Source organism: Larimichthys crocea, chromosome XII (assembly GCF_000972845.2).
Source record: "Larimichthys crocea isolate SSNF chromosome XII, L_crocea_2.0, whole genome shotgun sequence".
In the NCBI taxonomy this organism is placed as follows: Eukaryota; Metazoa; Chordata; class Actinopteri; family Sciaenidae; genus Larimichthys; species Larimichthys crocea.
This window is the reverse complement of record NC_040022.1, coordinates 20,984,257-21,006,824: the sequence shown is the minus strand read 5'-3', so window position 1 is coordinate 21,006,824 and position 22,568 is coordinate 20,984,257. Positions and strand designations below refer to the sequence as shown.

The 22,568-nt window shown below is 38.2% G+C and overlaps 2 protein-coding genes across 2 annotated transcripts in view; both read right to left on the bottom strand.

Moving 5' to 3' along the window:
- Positions 1–5,607, bottom strand: part of elfn2b (extracellular leucine-rich repeat and fibronectin type III domain containing 2b) — a 51,095-nt gene extending 45,488 nt beyond the window's left edge. The window contains exon 1 of the mRNA XM_019269818.2: positions 5,465–5,607. The gene's annotated coding sequence lies outside the window, so the exon portion shown is untranslated. The remainder of the gene's footprint in view (positions 1–5,464) is intronic.
- A 7,061-nt stretch (positions 5,608–12,668) lies between these two features.
- LOC104925247 (adhesion G protein-coupled receptor E1) lies at positions 12,669–19,337 on the bottom strand. Its single transcript, XM_027285028.1, has 14 exons — positions 19,265–19,337; positions 18,876–19,022; positions 18,647–18,772; positions 17,766–17,912; positions 17,417–17,563; positions 17,274–17,309; positions 16,013–16,126; positions 15,745–15,920; positions 15,011–15,214; positions 14,284–14,525; positions 14,109–14,175; positions 13,378–13,469; positions 12,999–13,158; positions 12,669–12,737 (listed from the first exon to the last, which is right to left on the bottom strand). The coding sequence occupies exons 1-14, from the start codon at positions 19,335–19,337 to the stop codon at positions 12,669–12,671; spliced, it is 1,800 nt and encodes a 599-aa protein (XP_027140829.1).
- Between the last annotated feature and the right edge of the window lie 3,231 nt (positions 19,338–22,568).

The following is a 22,568-nucleotide window of genomic DNA, read 5'->3' as shown; positions in this document are numbered from 1 at the left end:
TCTTGCTTGCTTCATTTGTCAATGTTTTCAGTCAAGTGGTGATTTTGATTAACACTTATTAGTTGTACAGTTATGCACTGAAAACATGAGTAAATCAGTTGTGTATTAGTGCACAGTGCACTGCTGTAATAGCCTGAAAATAGCACTCCTAACAGTAACAGCTGCATATTGTATGAGTCATGTCAAGCTCTTTCTTCCTCAGGAGATTATTAAATCCGAAATGCGTCCAAACGCTGTGCTTCACTAAAGATCAGACCGGCTGAATTAATTTTTCCCTTCGTTACAGCTTCATAGAGGCACTCGAGTGCACTATAGCAAGCTCCATCTATACTGTAGTGTTAACTTAGCATTAGTTAGTATTTTTTTCCAACCCGTATATATCATGCTCTGATACATTGGAACAGTATTTCCATTTTATGTAATAGTATTGCCTTGATTTATCCAGTATAAGGATCATAGCAACAATGAAATGTTGAATCGCACATATCCAGTATGTGATTACGTCATACACAGCTACTGTGTTTTCTATGTTTCAAGAAAGACTGAGCAGGAAATATGAGATCCAAGCATTCAGTGGCAATGTCCATATACTACACTGTAGTGGTGTCATATCTGCACCATATATACTGTAAATGTGGACAATCAAGAGTGAATTTGTGTGTGTGTGCTGTCATTTCTTGTGGCAGATATTCATTCCATGTTCCCAGACTTCAGGTAACAACGTGTCATGCACATCTTACCCTACTGACAGGAGACGGGGATGTCCATACGAACATCTAAGCACTCACATATACGCTGCTTCGGTATGTCACCACAAGAGAACCAACACCTTCCCTCAAAGAGACATGCATCGCTGCGTCCTCCTCTTTCTGCTCGACAGCTTTTCCCCGTCAAAACCATTTTGTCAATGTCGGGTCATATTGCACCACTTTGTCACTTCAATTATAGTCATAAACTGCTGAGTTGTGAATCTATTAACATGAGAGAAGGAATACAATATCATCGGATGATTGGCCTCTACATAAAGACTGCTGTGAATTTACTGAACAATGGTTTTTGGATTTTAGTCATTTCCAAAATACGGGTTTTCATCTCAGTATTGCAGTATTTTCTATAGATCTATATGCTGCAATGAAAGCAATGAAACAGAGTATGCCTGCAACCAGCTGCCAATCATAATGGATTCAACCTGGATTAAGGTGGCACATGTTGAGTCTCTGCAACTCAAGTGGTACTTTAGGGTACTTTACACTCAACATTTGGTGTATGGGATATGAGACATAACCATACCTGCATACCAGGGTACCTGTTATGTGTAGTGTTGAAGATTTCTTTTCTTATTTACCTATATACTGTAACATTCTTGTTCCCTGTTTCCCAGCCTTTGTCTGTACACTCTCTGCACGTCACATGTCATCCTCCCATAGAATAGAAAACAGTTGTTTGCCCCTATCAACACTTTCACACCCTACAGAAGTACAGCCAGTGAAACTGCATGCGAATTTCTCAAACCTGCCAATGCTGCTGCATTTCTGAAACCTCGTCAGCGAATCACTGTCTACCAGTCTCTCGCCTAAGGGGACTTCCCACAGGTTCCTGGCAGTGAAGGAGTGACGGTTGTTGTGAAACATGACTGTCGTATTGATTGCACAGAGCACTGCAACAGCTGGTAGGCTCAAAGAGAGCACAGTGTGCTATGGCCAAGGATGCGATGTGGAGGAGTGAGCAAGTGTGAATGTCTCCCAAGGGTTATTCCTCTTAGGATCTTTGCATAATCCCTTCTGATGGATACAGAAATCGATTTGGAGGGCGTGGCTGGGAAAGGGAGGCCAGGGGGGAGGTGGGGCTGGTGGGAATGGCTGAAGATCTGAGACTGCCAACTGTGGGCCAGGGCTTGCAGTTTGAGTACACACATCTGACACGCACACACACACACACACACACACATAACAGATCTGTAATTAGAGAGACGTGATGCTGAAATCTGCATCTTTTATATAATAAATTCTACAGATGTTTATATTTTTATGGTCTCAGTATAGTTGAATTTGATAAGCCTACATTATCTTTATATAAACAGTATGAATGGATTAAAAAGTAAAAAAGCTAAATAATTAATGAGGTTAGCTAATTATAAGGTTAGTTAAATACCCACTCCACATTTCTGTGGATGTTTTTGTCATTATTATTGAAATTATAGCCCTATTTTACACCTCTTTCTAAGATTTTCTGGTGTAATCAGACCTTTTACGGTATCAGTGGTGGTAATAACTCCCCTATGCATTAAATGAATGGTCAGTCAACCTGTGATAGCAAGTTCCATGGATCATGGATTGTGCCTTTAAGGTTGCATGGTGTCTACAGCATGGAGTCGCTAATGGCAACAAGTCAGCAAAGCCAGCTGTTGACTGTGAGATAGCCTGTGGTTAGTGACTTAGTTAAAGACATAATGAATGTCAGACTAGTCAACAAAGCAGCCTGTCACAATCTGCTTCATTAGTCCATCAGTGATCTTCAAAGTAACAGAAACAGACACTATACATTGCATGACTGCATATATTTCATCAAATGGCAAGATATGTGTCAAACAAAAATATATTATATATGCATATAAAATAAATGCATGCATAAATTAAGACATATAAGTGGGTTTAGGTCCATGTGTATTTTGCTTCTTTTGAAATAATTGCAGAACATCTGCACTGTGATAGCATTACTACCACATCAAGACCATTATCCATTTCACCTGTATCCACATACAAGATGACTTAATTAGGTCAGCGTAGCCTTAAGTGTCTTGGCCTCTAAGTGCGATGAGGTCAGGAAAATATATTGGCACTAATGGCTCTTCTTATTAACTATTCAATAACTACTCAAGCTCTCACCAACTGGTTCTCAGACAGGTGATATAAAGTCCAGTTAACTTGTGGGTTGAGAAAAGAGAGATTGCTGGAACATTATTCTTACTCACCTGGTTCAGACTGCTGTGCAATCTTATTTACTCCATCAGACAAAATTATATTCATGATTTGGAGTATACAAACGTGCTATCATATCTACCTTCCTCTATAGTTAATCTCTATGTTTCCATTGCTGTGTCTTATTTTTATGTTGTTATATTTTTTCTCATTTTATTCATCCCAGTCACACTACCAGTTTACATGTCTTGGATTTCACACAAGGGAAGTGAGCAGGAAGAAAATTACATTCAGGTTTCTACCAGTGTAACATCCATCAGATCTTGAGAGCAACCTCAACAGACAACGCTATGGATTTCCTGAATTATGGCTAACGTGGTTCAATAGTATTCTGATGAACTGAAGATTACATAGCAACAAGGCAGTGGGTTTGGTAGGTGGGTGGTCATTATTCAGGTCTCCCAGGCCTGCCTCCCCTACTGATTTCCTCTCCCCCTTTTTCCTGGTAGACCACTGATCTGTGATTGCAATTGATTGGAGACTGCTCATCATTCCTCCAAGGGCAACATCAGGAATCATTGACATCAGGGGGAAATGGATTTAGGGAGATAATCACGGTGGGATAAATGAATGCAGCGGGTGGAGAGAGAATTAACCAATGTGTAGAAACCAAAAGTGTAAAAAATGTAGGGCATATAACTTGATGTGTATTCTTCAAGTGTTTTCTTAATTCAAGTGGGGTGGCCAGTGATTGATGGGGCCAGGCTTAGACATGGATGGACATGAATGGCACTAGCAGGACTATTGAGTGTTGTGAAAGAAAATTTACTACACTGCATAAGTAGGAATCCACCTACTAAGTCAGCCTATACACCCCTGTCATTTTGAACAAAACCTGATGGAGTACTTATTAACTATTGATCAGCAAAGACACAGTGCTGTCTTATTGACATTCACATTTTTAGTTTAGGACCAACATCAATTGACTGTAGCAGGTGTCTTGACATCTGTATTGAATTTAAATTAATCTATCAACAAGCTAGAGTAGGAACAAAGATAAATGTAGTGACACTTTGTCACTTTCTTATTACGCTATTTGAATTAATTTGGAATGAGATTGTAGATTTAATTTGATCTCAAATATATTGAGTCACAGGCGGCATTTTAAACAAATTCATTTTAAGTGTTCGTGTGTGTGTGTGTGTGTGTGTTGGTTTGTAAATAATCAACAGTTTTAACTGTTGAGAGCGAAAAGAGTGATCTAGCTTTCTTATTCCAGCCAACTTAATTCTTTATTCCTCTATTTGTTTCCCTGTAATTATTCTCTAATCATCCAATTGAGCAAGAAAATGGTGCCTACATTTAGATTATGCATGCAGATCATGTTCGAGCATACACTTATTACATCTTAGAACCATCCAATCTCCTCAACATGTAGCGCCTACAGCCAACCAAAGCCCATTTTGCGCTAGGTCAGCACAATGCGCTGTCCATGGTGCTGAAGCCCTGCACTCTGTCCGTCGTGCTCTGCTGTCTAGGACACAAATCAGTGTTGATGGACACATGAGCCTTTGACTGTGTACATACACTGCCGGATAATTTAACCAGCGTAGTGAGAGATGATTTTAAAATGTCGTTCACAGTTGCTGCGTGTTATCTCGTGCCTGGCAGTCCTGAATGTGTGGGCGATGGAATCTGTGTGGTCCATCAGTCGGACACTGTTGCTGCTGCTGGCAGGAAATTTCTCTCTCTCTCTCTCTCTCTCTCTCTCTCTCTCCCTCTCTCTCCCACACTCACTCACTGATTCACACGCACGCACGAGCACTGAACTAAAGGCAGCTGCCACCGAAGCCCCCCACTGCAGGTAAAGTGTGTAGTCAATACTGCTCAAAACATGGGCCATTCACCCTCAGAAACATAAGCCAGAGAACACACACACACATACACACACACACACACACACATACACACACACACACACGCACACGCACTCACGCATCGCCAGTTTTATCCCCTGCGTGATTCCTCCCTCGATACTAAATCCCCTCTCGCACATCTGTCCATGGCGCGTACACTGCCCGTCCATCCTATCCCTGCAGAACCAGGAATAAATACCAGCCTGGCTTCGTGTAACACTTTAAATCTATAGCCACAGATTTTAATCACTTCTGTTTGGCATTTAAACCCAAACGTGTAGAAATAGCGCGCTGTGATACAACAATTGGAGCAAAAAAAAAATGTAATACCCGGCAATAAAATCGTATTTCATATACGTACAACATTATTCAATATCAGTTCATGCAAACCCCGATCAAAAATAAACATGGTTTCATATCCTCGTAAAATCAACCATATGGGCTTCTGTTGCACCAAGAGGACTGTAGTTCAGTCTGTAGTGCAGGTGCATGCTCGCTTTGCCGTCGCTTGCATCCATCGCATATATCATAGCAAAGCAACATGAAAAAAATAAATTCATTAAACAAACAAAACCAAAAAAAAAAACATATTTAAATGGTATGAAGGAAACGAACAGTTTTATACAGTACCTTCACTTATTTCCCTTCGAAATTGTGCGTCCGTTGGCTGAAGCGAAGCGAGATATATTATTTTTTCCATCCACTGCTACGTCGCAGGCTCAGCAGCACGGCGGGAGAGGATGACTGGGAGAGAGAGACAGAGAGAGGGAGAGAGAGAGAGAGAGAGAGAAAGAGGGGAGAGAGAGAGACAGAGAGGATGCACAGACCTCTGCGTAGAGTAATATAGTTGAACTGCAGTGGGCATCTACTTCTACAGCTGGCTTCTTTTTCAGTGAAGCAAAAGCCTGCAGATGCACTTTGTGGCAGTATTAACGACTATGGAGTTAAACAGTAGCGAATGGTATTGATATAATATTGCATCAGAATCATTAGTGGGCATACTCAGGCACACAGTATATGGGAGAGTGACAGAGACACACACAGTTATCAGTGATATAAAGTAACTGACTGGACATAGACTGTGTATTCTCTTAAATCAACAATTGACAGACATTTCAGAGACAGAAATAAATGAACGTGAATGTGACCACAAACAATTTGATCAGTAGTAAAAAGTAAAAAAAAAAAAAAAAATTATTGGAGGGAAAGGAGGGATGGAGGAAGGAAGCAGGATTTTGCTCCATGAACAATTCTGTTGTAAGAGATTTGCATCAACAAACAGGGAAGCGAATGAATTTACATCCATGCAAAAGCATCACATGTTGTAAGTACAGTGATGAGAATGTGTGTGTGTGTGTGTGTGTGTGTATGTGTGTGTGTGTGTGTGTGTGTGTGTGTGTGTGTGTGTGTGTGTGCTGGGGGGGGGAGACAAACTCAATTAACACTTCCCTCCCCATTCCTAACTTGCTTTTTTCTTGTGCTCCGTGTTTTTCTTTCTCATACAAGCGTGCACACACACTGATGCAAGCACACGTGTACTTCATCTCATTAGTGCACTCTCGCTCCATCACTGTCTGTTTTCTGTCAGAGGAGGCTTATTAGCTCAAGAGACTGATGCGGTATTGAGACTCTCATTAATATTTTCTCATTATCAGTGCAGTAGTGTTAAGTAATAGCACAATGACTTGTCCCGGCATGATGGTTGGCAAATTTGTTATTTATTTGCTGCGGCTTGTCTTGTGCGATGAGCTATTTAATGCTTCCACACACAATAGGCTAAATTGTGTACCATAAGCAGATATAATGCTGTTCCTATACCAATAATGAATAATGATGATTTCTCGCATCCAAGGTAATTTGTACCAGAATGACATCATTACTGACATCGTCTGGAAGGTACCAATGCAGCCACAACCCATTTTTTTTCAGATCCACACAGCTGAGTTGTAGCCCTGACTTCTTCACACAAAGAAAAACCTGTTCTAATCAGTCTTTTTTGACTCTATTTAGTTAATTATGATCTACTGCTATAAAAAAAAACAAGAACATGAAGCAAAAATGTATAGAAAGGAGAGAAAATCAAGAGGGGCTCACCCTTAATTGTCCCTTGATTAGCACATTTGATACAGGTGATGGCTTCAAAGTACCTGTTTGAGTCAATGAAGTTATTAGTTTTGAGGTACTTTATTCAAGGATGTGTATCAAGTGGGTTCTAGTTGATAGGCCAGTAATAGGCCAAGAATCAGCCTAATCCATCCGTACCAAACATAATAGCTCTCAAGCCAGTTTTTGCTATGATATCGTCTTGTATGAAAGAGAGAAGGGCAGACTGATTGACCATTGTCAGTGCTCTGTCATTAGTGGGCCCATATGGCATTAAAGAGATGGCTCATATTTCAAAAGCATAATTTTGTCTGACCACAAAATGTCATGTTTCAGGCTAGTGCTGATTGTCTTGTGGGATACAAAGTTTCTGGCTTGTCTGCTTGCATTCCTTAATCACCTCATCCAGCTGTCTGTTCATAAATAATTCTTTCCTCACAGCAAAACAATTAAAAGAAGCTCTTATATTCTCAAGTCACTGCCAGATACTTTCATTTTGGATCCTTTTTGTGTGGCTAACTATTATGAAGACATGTAGGGTTGTCTGTCGTCATCATGCCACTGCACCAGGTTTTAGGGCTTGTCATTGGCTCATCCATTAATGAATCTAATTTGAGATGACTTACCATTACAGAAATCTTTCCAGCCAGGTTTAATCGCTTTACTTGTTGCACTTTTCTACTTGATTTAATTTTCATACTTTTCCTGGGAAACTGCTTCGGTGCATGTTGACAGCTTCATCAGCTCATGTGAAATCACATGCCAGTCACTCTTTTTTGTCATAAAACATAATGTCAGTGTTTCTTTTTTCTATCATTATTATTTTATTTCTATTGTTAATAGTGTTAATATTAGTGTCTTTTATTTTAAAAGGAGCAGTTATTCAAACAAACAACAAGCAGTAGGTTAGAACATCTTTACTGGAAAAAAAAAAACTGGAACAATCTGATTTTGTTCGATTGCACTGCTTCCAGTTAGAAACTGGTGTAAAGAATTAACACAAAGTAAATATACTTGCATGTCATGGGCAGAGACCATGTTGTTTATGGTATTGAAGATTATGGACCACACAAACAACTACATTATGTACTTTTCCATACTGAGCGACTGATAAGCTCTATTGTCTGCCATTAGGAGCATACCTTTCCTCTGTGAATGTTTGTTTGGTTGCTCATTCAACAAGGTGCCGGACAAGACGTGTGTTTATGTTGCTGCTGTCTCATTACTGCTTTATGCTAAATTTGATTCTCTCTTTTGAAATAAGGTTTCTATCTACGTAAACAGTAAACAGAGCATCATCATAAAATCAGAAAAAATAAACATTATACATTTTGTTATTCCCCTAGGTTCTCATAATGGCAGTGATAATAAAACTGCAGACAGGATTATAAAGTTAGGATGTAGTAGGCACAATCTAAAATGAAATTGCACAAACTTTACTGATAAATATGAAGACTGATGCTGTAAACACCGCTAAGTGATTCTCTGTGTATCTTTCTCTCCCTTTATGGCTGTAAAGTGACTGCAGTTGGTTAACTGTTTCAGCGTATTAATGTTCTTAGTCTAGTAAATTAAACCAGCTCATCGTGTGTAATGTGCTTTAATGCAAATGAAATAAAACATCAAACCTTACACTAGGAAAGGTTTTCACGCTGTCACAGCTGCTGTTTTGGTTCCATCCCTGGTCCTGCTACCCTTCTGACACCTTTTACCTTTGACATTTACACAATTTGACAAACTCAAACGCATAGCCAATATATTTCGTTCGGATTGTAGGGTTGTTTACCAGACAAGGTATCTCAGCTGACTGGCCTCACGATTCAAGCACTGCAAGTGTGTTTCCATGGTAACCAAGTATAGTATTGAGAAAAGGAGCAAAGAGTGAGAGACACTGAAACTAACCCTGAGCAATGTATTCGCTCGTTTATCACTCCTTTCCCCGGCCGTTATTTTGTTTCGGTTGTAGCTGTAACTTGAATACGTCATGTCAGTGGTATGGTAACATGACTATATATTAATGTGTATTTAAAAAAAATCAAAAATGTGTCTTGACAACATTTATGCATATACAATACAATTTTTAATCCCACCAGCTCAGCGAAGATGTGCATGCTTGTGAAAAAAAAGACTGAATAAAATAGATTCAGTGTTTCGGAAGCTGAATAAATGGCTGTGAACAGTGTTTTTAGAACGTGAATGTTAGCTGTGTCATCATCAGCTGGACAGAGCTGAGGGCATTAACACTGGAATGCAATCAGCACTGAAGCAGACTGAACGACAGAACACGCTCCAGCTGATCCTTACAGAAGCTACATGTTATTAACATGGATTTGAATGTACAAAGTTTCTTTTTTAATTCACATCAACATCATCACCAAACAATACTGTAGCTAAAGCATTATCATAGCAGCATCATGACAGAGTATAATGTGTATTTTTTTATCCAATCCTATTGCATCATAAACATTTGTGCATAAAGCAGGTGGATATATGCTATGACATCATGACTGCCCCTATTTGTCTTTTTAAACTGGTATTTGTATAAAGTTGTTTTATGGCTATTTCTGATTGTATTGATTAAACTTTCTCTTCTTGACAACAGAAAAAATATGATTAACATCCAGTGCTGTCACTAAGGTATGGATAAAAATCTGTAAAAATGGCCCTTTGCTATCATCTAGTGGTAGTCATGGAAAACTACACCAACATCTGCAAGTGTGCCTCATGTTCCACAGTGTATTGGATTTGACTCACAAATTTAAAGCCGAGTCCTGTTAGCCAACTGGTGCAATTTTTTAAAGATAAGACACGAGGCTGTTGGCATGGCAGTGAAGTAACAAAGAGTGATTGGCACTGTTCCCAAACATTTAAGATTATTATTATTATTTTTTTTTTTTGCAGTGCCTGTGATATATTAAGTGCATCTTTAATCATCTAATAGATGGTGTTCAGCTGTAATCAAAATCACTTTTTCAGCCACATCTTCCACTGTTGGCTACTCCAAAATGATCATTCATTTAAGTGTCTGTAGCTTAAAAGCACCAAGTTTGCAGTTGATGAGGGTGCAGAGGGAAATGTATTTCTTCTGTAATCTTAGACCCCAGTCACTCCACTGCATTTCTATTGTATAACTGGTCATTCCTTATTATGGGAACTGATGGCAAAAACAATTGACAACATTTACAAAAGATGCAGAGAAATATGTGATCTTTTCTAACAAAAAGAAACATATTTTTTATAATCCGTTCCTTATTCAATACTCAGTGGAAATGAAACAGGACTGTATACCTGAAAACATTTAAATTATAAGCAGTATTTTCATCACAGACTCCTGAGTACCCTTTTATTTGGACATAATTGTACAGTTCAGAAGGAAACACTGGGACCCACACATTAGCCAATTTTATTTATAAGACCAAGAGGTCATCCGTGTCAAAAAGTGCAACAATTGCACTCATTATATGTGAATAAATGCTGCTCTCTGGAGACAAATGTATTATACTACTGTAGAACATGCAAGCTAAACCTTGTGTGGTCCGTGTACAATATTTGTGACATGTATACACACTTATAATATATAACAAACTAATGTCTACCTTATTTAGAACTCTCACATGGTGTTCCTCTTTGTTTTTTATGATAATTCACTCTTTTATTTGTCTGCATTGGGTTGTCTAAGTATTTGTTACTTTGTGCAATGACAATAACCTTGAATCTAATCTAATTCCATGAAGGATTTTACATTTGCAGCATAGTGCAAACCATATCATAAGTGGTGATATCTGTCATTAAAAAAAATTAAAAATATAATACTCCAAGAAGAGCAACATATGCAAAAATTTAGATGTCAACAAGAAAAATTCCAAAGAAAGACTTGTCAATTGGCTAACACTTCCCAGTGTTGCCTTCCAATAATGGTTAAAAACAGTAATGCATTACATGCATGTCTGACAGAGACTTTTGTTTTTCATGTTACCAGTCTAATAAACACGAGTTTAATTTGCTTCTGTGATCACTGGGTGTTATTTTGAATCAGTGTGTGAGGTCAATTCAATTTAAATCCATACAATGTAAATGAGAGAGATTATACTTGGCTTTTCTTGTCGCTAAAATTTGTCTTGTAAAGTCTGACACACCTCAAAGTGTCCCAGCTCTCATGTAAATGAAATACAAATGAAAAGACAAAAAACAACTGAGACATGAATGTTTTTTTACTTTGGAGAAAAGTTGTTTTTTTAGACAGTGACTGACTGAGGGTGTGAGCAGTAACATGTTTGTGAAAGCTCCCACACCCAAGCAAATAAATGAGATGGTGACAATTTAAGTCCTCATGGCATTTCATAGAACTTAGAAGATATCTTTTATTTTTGGCCTCATTTTCTAAAATATTTTGTGCACTACATTAAACTGCAATTTAATTGTTTTAATGGTTTAATGTAATAAGTTATAGGAACATGACAAACAGCAGATTTATAAAAATGGGTACTATAACTGTCAAACATTTGTATCTTAAGATACATGAGCTTAAATGTATGCAGTGTCAAATGCATTCAACACCTAAATAATCTGATACTAACTTGAATGCGATTAAATGAAAATAGCCAGCTAAATAGCAACCACAAAAGATGGACAATGACACAAAAGACTCATGCTGAAATACATGTTACCTTTTGCATCCATTAACCTATAATCTATAAAAAGATAAATGGTAATAACAATAATGATAACGAAGATACAGATCGTGTCACTGTTTCTGTTCACTTCACAAAGATCAGTTGTCATTCTTTTTTCCCTCATCTGTCTTTTCTTCAGGCTTGTCCCAATCCTCAGAGACTGAAGGGGCATCTTTCTGTCGAAATAGATTATTATAATCTCTATTAGTACAGCTGAATACATTACAAACCAAATGCTTAAACTCTGCACTCACACCTCTATTGCCAGCAGGATTACTGATCCTTTTCCCATCTAAAATGTGCCATTGAATTTGGCACATTAAATACACACAAAAAAAAAATCTAAAAATAACTAATGACTCAAAATTTGACATTATGTACCAAACTCTGTGTCTTTGTGAGAAACCGAGAAAGTGAATAGATGGTTTCTGCATGTGTGGTTCCCACCATGCGGCATGGAGGAGGAGGCATGATGCTGCTTTGCTAGTAACACTGTTGGTGATGTATTAAAAACTCCAAATACACTTAATCAGAATTTTGCAGTGACATGCCACCCTCTAGGTTTGGACCACCATTTCATTTTTGCTAGGAGTAAGTAACCCTAACCCTATGTAAGGCCTATCTGACCAAGAAGGAAATTCATGGATTGCTGCATTGGATGACCTCCACAATCACAGGATGTGTTATGTGTTATGCTCAGCGGATTTGGTAACTCCTTCAAGGCCTCGTGAAGATAGTTAAGAGAATGCCAAGTGGGGGCAAAGTTGTCATTAAAGCAAAAGGCGGCTACTTTGAAGAATCTAAAACTGTTTTGTTTTTTTACACTTTTTTGTTCATCGCATAATTCCATACGTGCTTTCATAGTTTTGATGTCTTCAGTGTTAATCTACAATGTAAAAATAATAGAAATAAAGAAAAAAAAACATGAAGATGAGAAGATGTGTTCAGACTTTCGACTGGTACAGTATATTTGTTTGAAACTTTTCAGTAACACTTTTCAGTATAATGTTTTAATTCAATTTAAATAAAAACAACTTGAGATCATGTGTGTTGCATTTTCAGGGGCTCACCACGGTTGTGTCTTTCCCAAAAGAGCATGTCAGCCATTTAATGTACTCCTCTCGCACCTGGAGAATACAAATCAACAATTCAATGGTGTACAAAATATACATAAAACTACAATTCAAACCATTACACAAAAAGTAATGTTACATGATTGATAAACTATCCATAGTATCGATTATTATAGGCAAAACTTTGTGTAGCTCATATGTTTAACAAATGCAACTTAACTTTCTATTCGCAATCTCTTTATAGCATCTGTTGGCATGGCTAAATTTCATTTTGCTCAATAAAGAAAAGAGGAGACTGATTTAGTTGAAGAGTACCTCCTTATTGAGCACACAGTGGACGATGAAAAGGAAGGTGCCTTGCTGAGAGTTGAGTAAAATGAATAGGACCTGGAAGAAAAGGTTCGACTGATAGAGGCCCAGTATCCAGGTACAGCCCAGTATGACAAACTGGGCTACAATCTTGAACACAATCAACCTATAAACAATAAAACAATTAAAGTTTAATGAGTTTTTACTGAAAACAGTATTTTTAACATTTCCTCTAATAGTTGACAAAATGTATTTAACAATGTGATTGTTGCCTTTTTCCTATGTAATCCCAAACCTAATTTTAACAGTGCTATTAGGCAAGTCAAATAATACAAATATATATTTTTTTAATTTCAAGGCAATCTGGAATACTCCAGGTTCATACCTGGTGTCTTTGGATTGAGAAACATCACTTTTCATGTTGGCCAAGGTGGGTCTCAGACTCCATAGAGTTGCACAGAACAAAATCCAATTAAGCTTAAAGCAGAAAAAAAGGACAAAAAATGAAGGACCTCTGCAAAAACCTTCAGTACTACTTGTAAAGAAATCGTTCTTTGTCGATAATGAATAGAGGCAGAATAGAGGAAAGTAGGAAAAGCTAGACATTTTTAGCATGTGCTAGTGGTAGGAGGTCCTTGTAAGTGAGGTAAACATAGAATACTGTGTCTTTAATAATAGTGTCTTTAAAAAAAGGTTTTTGTACATGGTGAGCCTTTTATGAATTAAAGCTGAAAGGGGGACAAATTGTGCAACATTGCCCAGGGACTGCCTATTTTTCCAATGGTCTGTTATTCTGAAAACTCCATCTGACAAATGTTCCAGTCCGTTATCTCGAAAACAAATGATCCATGCTCCAACAGCGCAACAAACAAAAAATAAACACTCACTGGAGTTCTTTTTTTTACCATAACATGCTAAGTTCAAACTTTCATTGTCATGATAATAATAGTCAGGTACCCTTCATCTCCATGGTAACAATAATACACTTTTTTTTTTCAGCCAAATCACTCAAAACATTGGTCCACACAAATTAAAATGAATGAACACACCAGGCTGAACTGATTGTGTTTTCATCAAAATGCATGAGATTCAATTGCCTATATGCAATATACTTACTCCAAGGACAGCAATCACTGGGCCTGTTAAAGCCCAGTTGAAACTGCGTTTTCTAGAGAGCCAGCACCTGCAACGATATCAAACAAACAAACAATCGTTTCAATGTGCACATCAGATATACAGTGCAGAGTGAAGTAAAGAGAAGTGTGCATGAATTATTGTTTGCTTTACTCACACCTCTGCCTCAGTGGCACCATATCCATCAGAATACACCAGTGCAGAAGCACCCACAATCACAAACGGAACGCCATAGCCAATCAGGTAAAGAAGAGGCCTGGGGAGGCCGTCTCTCTGGATGACCTGCACCTTGGAGAGCCTTCGGACCAACAGGTGAAGCTGTAGTGCCTCCAGCAGCATCCACACAAAACTTGCAACAACTAAGAAGTGGAGAAGGCCTGCCATGACAGTGCAGGCCAGCTGTGGAGACATACAGTAAGATGAGAATGAATTGCCTCGACCTGTGAATAATGATTCACATGTACAGGCAGGAGGAAAAGGAGGCATCTTGTGCAGTAATGATTCAGGGTTTATAAATTTGTCACTGTCACTTTTTAATGGACTGAATTAACTAACAAGAGAGTGCAGTGCATACAAGCAAGCAGTTTTATGAGATTTTGAGCTAATAATATGGGCAAATGCCCACACTGACTTCACCTGATTTCACAAACAGCAGATGGATTTATGGATAGTTTATCTTTTGAAATTATTACAAAATCACATTTCATAAAATCCTGTGGTTGGTTCATCAGCTTTCACACCACAAATGAAAGAGACACACCTTTATAAACAGTCACAGGGCTATTTGGTAAGCACTGGGCTTCGACTGACAGCTTTCACACCAGCCCAAATAAACAGTACTAGTCCAACTAAACAGTGTGAAAGCACCATTAGTCTTACTGCACCTCTTCTTCAACATATCTGTCATTCCACAGCAGCAGTAGATGAGATAAGGAGAGATTAAGGCACATGTGAAGACGGGCTGTGTTGTTGATCTTGGGGTTCCAGCTACACAGGAGGAAGGTGAGGATGGCCAAAGCAAAGAAGAATAACCCGACAATCACACACATTCGGTTTAGCCACTCTAGGAAAGGATTCTCTGGTGGAGGCTGAGAAGACAGAAGACAACAGGTGTAGATTGTGGTCATAGATTCTGTAGCTTTGACTTCACCTGGGTACATGCTAGAAGATTGTTAAAGCTGACAGCATGAGCATAATCAAATCTGACATATAAAAATATACAAATATGTAATATCCAGCATGTGTGATATAACTCCTCAAAATCATTATTTGCATGACCCTAACAACAAAGTATTACCACATACATAGAAATCTGATATACCTCTCCAATCTGCATAATGAGGGCAAAGGTCGAAAGGTGAGAGCAGCTGCAAACTGTGTAGTTTTCATCAGTGTATGCAACCCAACAGCCCTCTACTGACCAACGCATTGTCTCTTCCTCTTCTCCTCCCTCATCATTCTGCTCCTTTTCTTTGGTTTTGTCTTCCCAGTACACACAAGTCACCATTCCAGATTCAAGTACTTTCTGAGAAACCAGAGAAACAAAGAATAGAGACTGTACATTAAAAGTTCTTAGACTGAGAGGTGTACAATTGTTAGATGTTTGTTGATACTGCACCTTCTTATGCTGGATGGTAAAGTTGACAGGCTCGGTGAGGTTGGTGTTGTTTAATGTCGGTAAGACTGCAGTAAAAACATCTGAGTTCATCTCAGTCTTGTTCTCTGTTTTAAAGTACTGATGACTAAGAAGACTCTCCATCCCATTCAGAGTTAGGAAGGCAGCTGCTGCAGAACCTGTCCACATGACATGAGAAATAAACATCTGTGAATGCTATTTGTGTTGATGATCACCGTCATCATGTTCTTTATATTCTACTTTCTCTCACCATTGTTGGCGCTGGCTAGAGCTCGCAGGTTGATTTCCATAGTCTGTCCTTTGGCAGTAAGGGGGGCACTGTAGTCGTCATCACTACCTGGACCAATGGTCTTTAGGCTCAAATCTTGCACATGGATGAGAATTATTGTCAAAATAGTTGACACTGATTAGAGTTCAACTGTATCCCATCAAAACTAAGAGGAACATCTCTCACCCACTGTTGAAGTCTTCATTGCTTTTTTAGTTTGGTTCTGAGTTGGAGTTGTTGGCACCATCGCAGCAACAAGACGGTCTGAAATGCCCAGGATCACACTGCCAGTCTCTCCGTCTCCTTCACTACTTACCCTGCTTGACCTGGTCTGTGGTCCAACACCTGACACTGCCTGGAAAAATTTTAGTTACTGTAACGATTAAATGAATAGGAAGACAGACATAGTAACATAAAATATGATAGTAACATGTTAAGTATGTTAAGTACCATAGATGCAGAAAAGCCATTTGCCACTATCTGCAAAGACGCCAAGAAAGAAAGAGGGTACACTGTTGTTAAACCTTGAGATCTGTCTCTGCACAGTAGCATTAAATATCAGTGCTCGGTATTATTTGTTGACATTAATTACTACTATGAACTAACCCTACTTTTCAAGTGTTTTCTACTTACTGCTTCTGATAAGACGACACCCACATTGTCCTTTAGTTGTTGTTCCAAGTTGTTAAGGAAAGTTCTTTCTTTTGTCTGACCCTGCAATACAACTCTGTGTTTAGTGTTTGTTTATTGTACTCCATTGTGTCATTTGACATCTTAAAAAACATACTTTGTAACTTTGTATGAACTCAAAATTACAATGTTTTATTTCACACCAGTGACAGATCAGTCTGTCATCATGAAAGCAGCTTTATAGCTGCTAAGGGCAACACCAAGCTAAAACACTGCTTGATTTTGACTCGAGTTGGAGATATTTGTTTTCATGCAGAATATGTTGAACACAATTCTCAACCTTAAAATGAAAATGTCACCCAGACTTACCTCTGGGGGTACTATTTCATCTAGAATTTCTTCAATACCTGTTGGTAGTTTAGATAAAATTGCACATGAATGTATCTTTACATTTAAATGAATTTTAAATGAATCAAGTAGTTTTAAGTTTGATTTTGCACACTTTGACAAAATGTGACCCCCATCTCCCAAAAGAGTCCGGTTGTAGGGTAAAATCCATCAGGACAAGAACAATCAAAGCTCCCTGGTACATTAGTACACATGGTTTGTTTACCACATATACCCTGTGTCTCACTGCACTCATTTATATCTGTGGAGACACAAGATACACAGGACTGTCAGTTCCTATGGGTTATCAGTTTTATCTGTATACAAGCAGTAAAATCACAGTGTTTGTCACACAGATACCGCCCGCACCTGTGCATGGGTTAGCAACGCTGGCTATCACATCTGGTTTGTTTATCCGAAAACCAGCAAAGCAGGTGCAAATGTAAGATCCAATTGAATTTGTGCAGTTGGAATCAGGCCCACAGACAGTCGCATCTTCGACACACTCATCGACATCTGTAAAATAATTAAGAAATTCACTGTACACAAAAGAAGTCATACAAACTTCTTGGAGATATGACAACAGTATTTCATGCCTTCTATTTTGCCAAGAGCACCAGTAATGATTGCATTTTATTTAAAACAAATTGCTGAAATGTTTCTTTTCTTATCATGCACAGACATTTCAACTATCTGCTATTGCAGTGTCTGCAAATACCGATACAGATGTTGGTCTCGCTGGGCTCCTCATCTGGATGAGTTTCTGGTGTGTAACCCAGTTGACATTCACAGGTATGAGCTCCATGGGTGTTGGTGCACACAGAATCAGGACCACAGACAGTTGAGTTGAAACACTCATCAATATCTGAGGAAGGGACAATTACTGTAAGTCACAATGTTCTCATCTTTTTAATCTATCTTCTGTCAAACATGTTCAATGTTTTTGTCCATTATTGTAATTTAAATGTTTGTCTCCTACTGTTCTAGACTGCAAGATTCATATTGTTATATTTGAAAAGATGAAATCATCATTTTATTAGCATCTAGCACCAACATATAGTATATGCCATTGCATCATTGTCTCTTTAACGCTGGTCAAGCAGGCTCATCAGCTTTTCTTCTCTTTATGGAGCCTCAGAAAGGTCCATCTGCCTGAGCAGATTGATCTAAAGCATGGTATGGTATGGTAACTGCTCTCTAGAGGGTAGTAAAAACTGCCCAATGCGTGACCAGTTCTCCACTCCCCAACTATTAAGGCTGTCCAGTGCAAGCTGTGTCTGTGAGACATATGGAGCATTGTCAGGAACAAAGACTACTTACGTTACAGGACTTTCTGTTATAGCCGCTGCAGGATACATTTATACTCTCACATAGTAATACATATTTATACAATACGCCTGTCCTTTTGTTTTTTTATAGTGTATTAGTAAACTAAAGTCCATACGATACATACCACACCATAGTGTATTCAAATCTAACTGTTTATAATGTCTATTGCATTAGTTGTATTTACACCAACACTGTATAATACACTTATACCTGCAGTTACAATCCATAACTTATTATTTTGCATAGTCCATAGCATAGTATAGTACAAACCTTGGCAGAGAGGAGTTGCATCCAGTACAACATGGTAGCCCGTATGGCATTTGCACACAAAACTTCCTTGGTTGTTCACGCAGGTCCCATTATGACCACAGACATTGTCAAGACATTCATCAATATCTATAGAGAGCAATTGACAACAGACTCACATCAATCTGTGAACACATTTTGCAACCTGGATAAATAATTGCATTAAAAAGACAAACATAAATCTTCTTGGTACCTATGCACTGGTTGGACTTTCCAGGTGGTAATGCTGGATCTGTTGCGTTGTATCCCTCCAAACAGGTACAGAAGTATGCTCCAATGGTGTTATTACAAGTGGAGTAAGGACCACAAATGTCTGGCGTCTCCACGCACTCATCAATGTCTGAAAACAATGCAGACAGAATTTTAAAGAACATACTCTGTAAACACACTGCCTACTTTAAGAGCACATGAGCCACACATCATTTTCAGCATTTAAAAACCATACCACAAAAGCCTGGAGGTAAATATAATTTCTACTGGAATTTATTCGACTCATTTTATATCATTTAGATGAAATTAAATTACTAACCGACACAGCCATATGAATCTGGAGTGGGTCGGTGAGTGGGGGGGATTTCATACCCAGGAACACAGATACAGCCTCCCTCAGCTGTACACTGAGCAAGGGGTCCACAGGAGTCTGGCTTACACTCATAATGATCTGAACAGAGAAAAAAAATATTATATCATATATCAAATTGTAATGAAGAAATATGAATTCTGCTTTCCTCTAACTAAACTTGCCCACAAAAAAACATTTTAACAGGGAAAAAAGGTGGAAGAAACCTCAGGAAGGACAGAGGAGGGATCCCTCTCCCAGGACGGACAGACATGAAATAGATGTCATGTGTACAGAACAAATTAACACAAACACATTGTCCAATTACAATGATTGATAAAATGAATTACAATGAATGATAAAATGATTACAGCAGTAGAACCTGTGATAGAGATAGAGAGACACAGATGCACAGCAGCAGCAAATCATAAACTAACTATAAACTGTAATGGAGATATGGTAGCAATAATGACAGTCCATGAGAACCTGCTGGACAAGACAGCACAGAAACTCCGTGGAAGAAGCTTAGTTAGTCACATGCATTAACATGAATTAATGAGACATGTATGTTTACAGATGGTGGTGGAAATGGTGATGGAGGAAGAGAGAGAGAGAGAGAGTTTTTGTTGTTTCTTTATTGTGTTTGAGATCACTGAATTAATCCATATGATGGCAAGAATCGCTAAGTAAATAAGAGTTATCTCTGCTACAGAGGTAACAATTACAAGCATACTCTCTATGGAAAGACCTGTAGTGAGGAGAAGAAGATGGAGATGCAGAGCTGGATCTAAGTGCCAGGAGCAGAAAAGACATTACAAACCTTGTGTACCGTCAGTTATCATGGGGAATGTAAGATTTTTCTACATTGAGATAAGCACACAGCGAATATTGAGAGTGTAGCATTGCTTATCTCACTGACACCTGGCTGAATGAACTCACTTCAGACTTTATGGTAACACAGAGCTATAGGCCCTGCTGAGTCAAAACAAAAAGGCTTCCAGTTCTGGGGACGGAGAAGAGCTGAGGAGGTTACAGAAAGAACTTAAAGGGAGATAAGGAAGGGCAGGGTCACCTACAGGATAAAGTTGGAGGTCTACCATCAAAGACATAAAGGTTTTTCAATTTTTGACATATAATCATGATTATATTTAAAAAAAATGGGAAAAAAAAGTTTCATAAAATGTTATTAAATCAAAACAAAATGCAATAATGCATTGAAAAAATGAAAAAATGCATAACAATGATTAGTCACTACTCACAAGTTGTGTATCCGATGTCCAGTGATGATCCGTAACTCAATGGTTTGTGTACATAGAATCCTCCAGGACAGAGGACCACATCCACTGGTACAGTTACACCTCTACACCCTCCATGCCAGCCATATGAACTCCCTCTTTTTGGAGTCAATGACTCAGAAGTTGGATATGTAGAAGCTAAATAAATTGGACGAAGTGCGCCACCACGCTGGATACCCACACATTTTCCAGTCACTCTGTCTCCTCCAATGCCTGTGAAGCGCCACCAAGAGTTTACAAGTTTCTGATCATTATTAGGATAGCCGGGGAAAGATGTAGATAAAAAGTCCAGATTGCGCCATGGCTCAGTTATGTTGGTGTAGCCATTACAAGAACCTGGAGGGAACAAGGAAACATTGACAATAATGATGATTTAAAGGTTATTAAATTACATTATTGTTGTCTTTAAGTGTCAAATGGATATCATCCATACCATTAGGAAAAACACAAGTGGCTGGGATGACAAAAAAGGCTACGAAAGAAAAAACAGTGGAGAGTTAGTGCTTTGCCAGTGCCTTGAAAGGATTTTGCTGAACTTTAAATGTAAATTTTAAACAACAAAAACGATAAACATTAAAAGGAATTTTTCATGATAAGAACAATTATTTGACTTTTTTTTTTCATGTCACAAACTTTCATGTAAAATGTTTTGTCTGTCCTTATTTTCAAACTGAGATTTAGCAGCACTTACACAGCAACGCTCACATTTTGAATCAGTTCATCAGTTCAAATAAATTTACCACGATTGATAAGCTTTGAAATTCTTCACATCTGTACCAAAATCAAATTCACTTACCCAGGAGAAATAACAAGGCACAGTACTTCATCATGATGCATCAAATCTGCAGATAAGGACCGACTGTCTGAAGTCTACCCACACCCCAACTGTTTATATAAGATATAATCCAAATGCAAACGTAAGATTCAAATTAACTGACTCGTTGCATTAAAGACATTTCCATTTATAAAGCAAAAGTTAATAGGAGAAAACACGCATGCAAACTCGACAGTGAAAATTAAACCACAATTAATCTGATGTGTATAATTAGGAATAAAAAGGGGAATGTGTCTGAAAAGAAAATTATTCCAACTTTATGGGCAAGAGTGTAGTTGTGTAAGTTGCAATAGATCAGCTCAGTGGTGGCAGTAACCTTGATGTAACACAACATTAACTGTTAAATACAAAATACATGAAGTTGCAATGTCATTGCATCTTTGACATCTCCACTCCACAATGCAAAGGATGCAGAAATAAATGTGGTTGATACAGCAAGTTGTACTATTTACATGAGGAAATGTTATGTATGTACAGTATGCACAGCATGAGTAGACTGTCTAGGACCTCAGACGTCAGAGTGATAGGCCTGTATGTCATGTAGTCATGTGATGGAGGGTTTTTTGTGGCGCATTTGAAACATAATAACTGGCAATAAAAAATAATCCAGGGGAACTAATCAATCTTTGTTGTTGTGACAGCCAGCCATTTCTGTTAATGTTTCTGTACTGGTTTTTAAGAACAGGAGTATGACCTCCTGATTGTGCATGAGGATCTTTGCATAGTTACTGACCTCCAGCTGATCAACCACAGATGATCAGGGTGTAGCTATTTAAGATCCAGTTCTTGCCAGAGAAGGCAAGAATTATAGCTTGGTTCTCCTTTTCACATTTTGTTTCTGTTCTGTTTTGTGATTAAGAATTGTAATTTATTTCACCAGTCACCTTTGTCTATATTGTTACCTTAGACTGTCACCTTTTCCACACTTGTAAATAATCACTGTTAAAACTAAAGCAGTAGGAGTGATTTGTTTTCTCCTGTTTTTATTAGTTTAGTTTGTTTTGTTCATTGCATTGAACGAAAGAGAAGCTTCTTTTTCAGTTGTGTATATTGTTTGTGTGTGGTCGTAGCAGCAATAAACTGCTTGCTCTTTGACTGTTGATAGTATTTATATTGAGCTCCCATAACCCTATACTGGGACTTAACTGTTGTGCTTACTTTATTTAAAATTAAATTCTACTAAATAAACAAAATTGT

Bases quoted from the DNA above. Each gene is read 5' to 3' on its own strand.
- LOC104925247 (XM_027285028.1), bottom strand. From the start codon at position 19,337: ATGAGTGTAAGCCAGACTCCTGTGGACCCCTTGCTCAGTGTACAGCTG. The intron at 17,913-18,646 runs GTTTGTACTATA...TCCCTTCCTCAG, and splicing joins TGCAACTCCTCTCTGCCAAG to ATATTGATGAGTGTTTCAAC. The intron at 14,526-15,010 runs GTGCAGTAAGAC...ATGTCTCCACAG, and splicing joins ACAGATATGTTGAAGAAGAG to CTGGCCTGCACTGTCATGGC.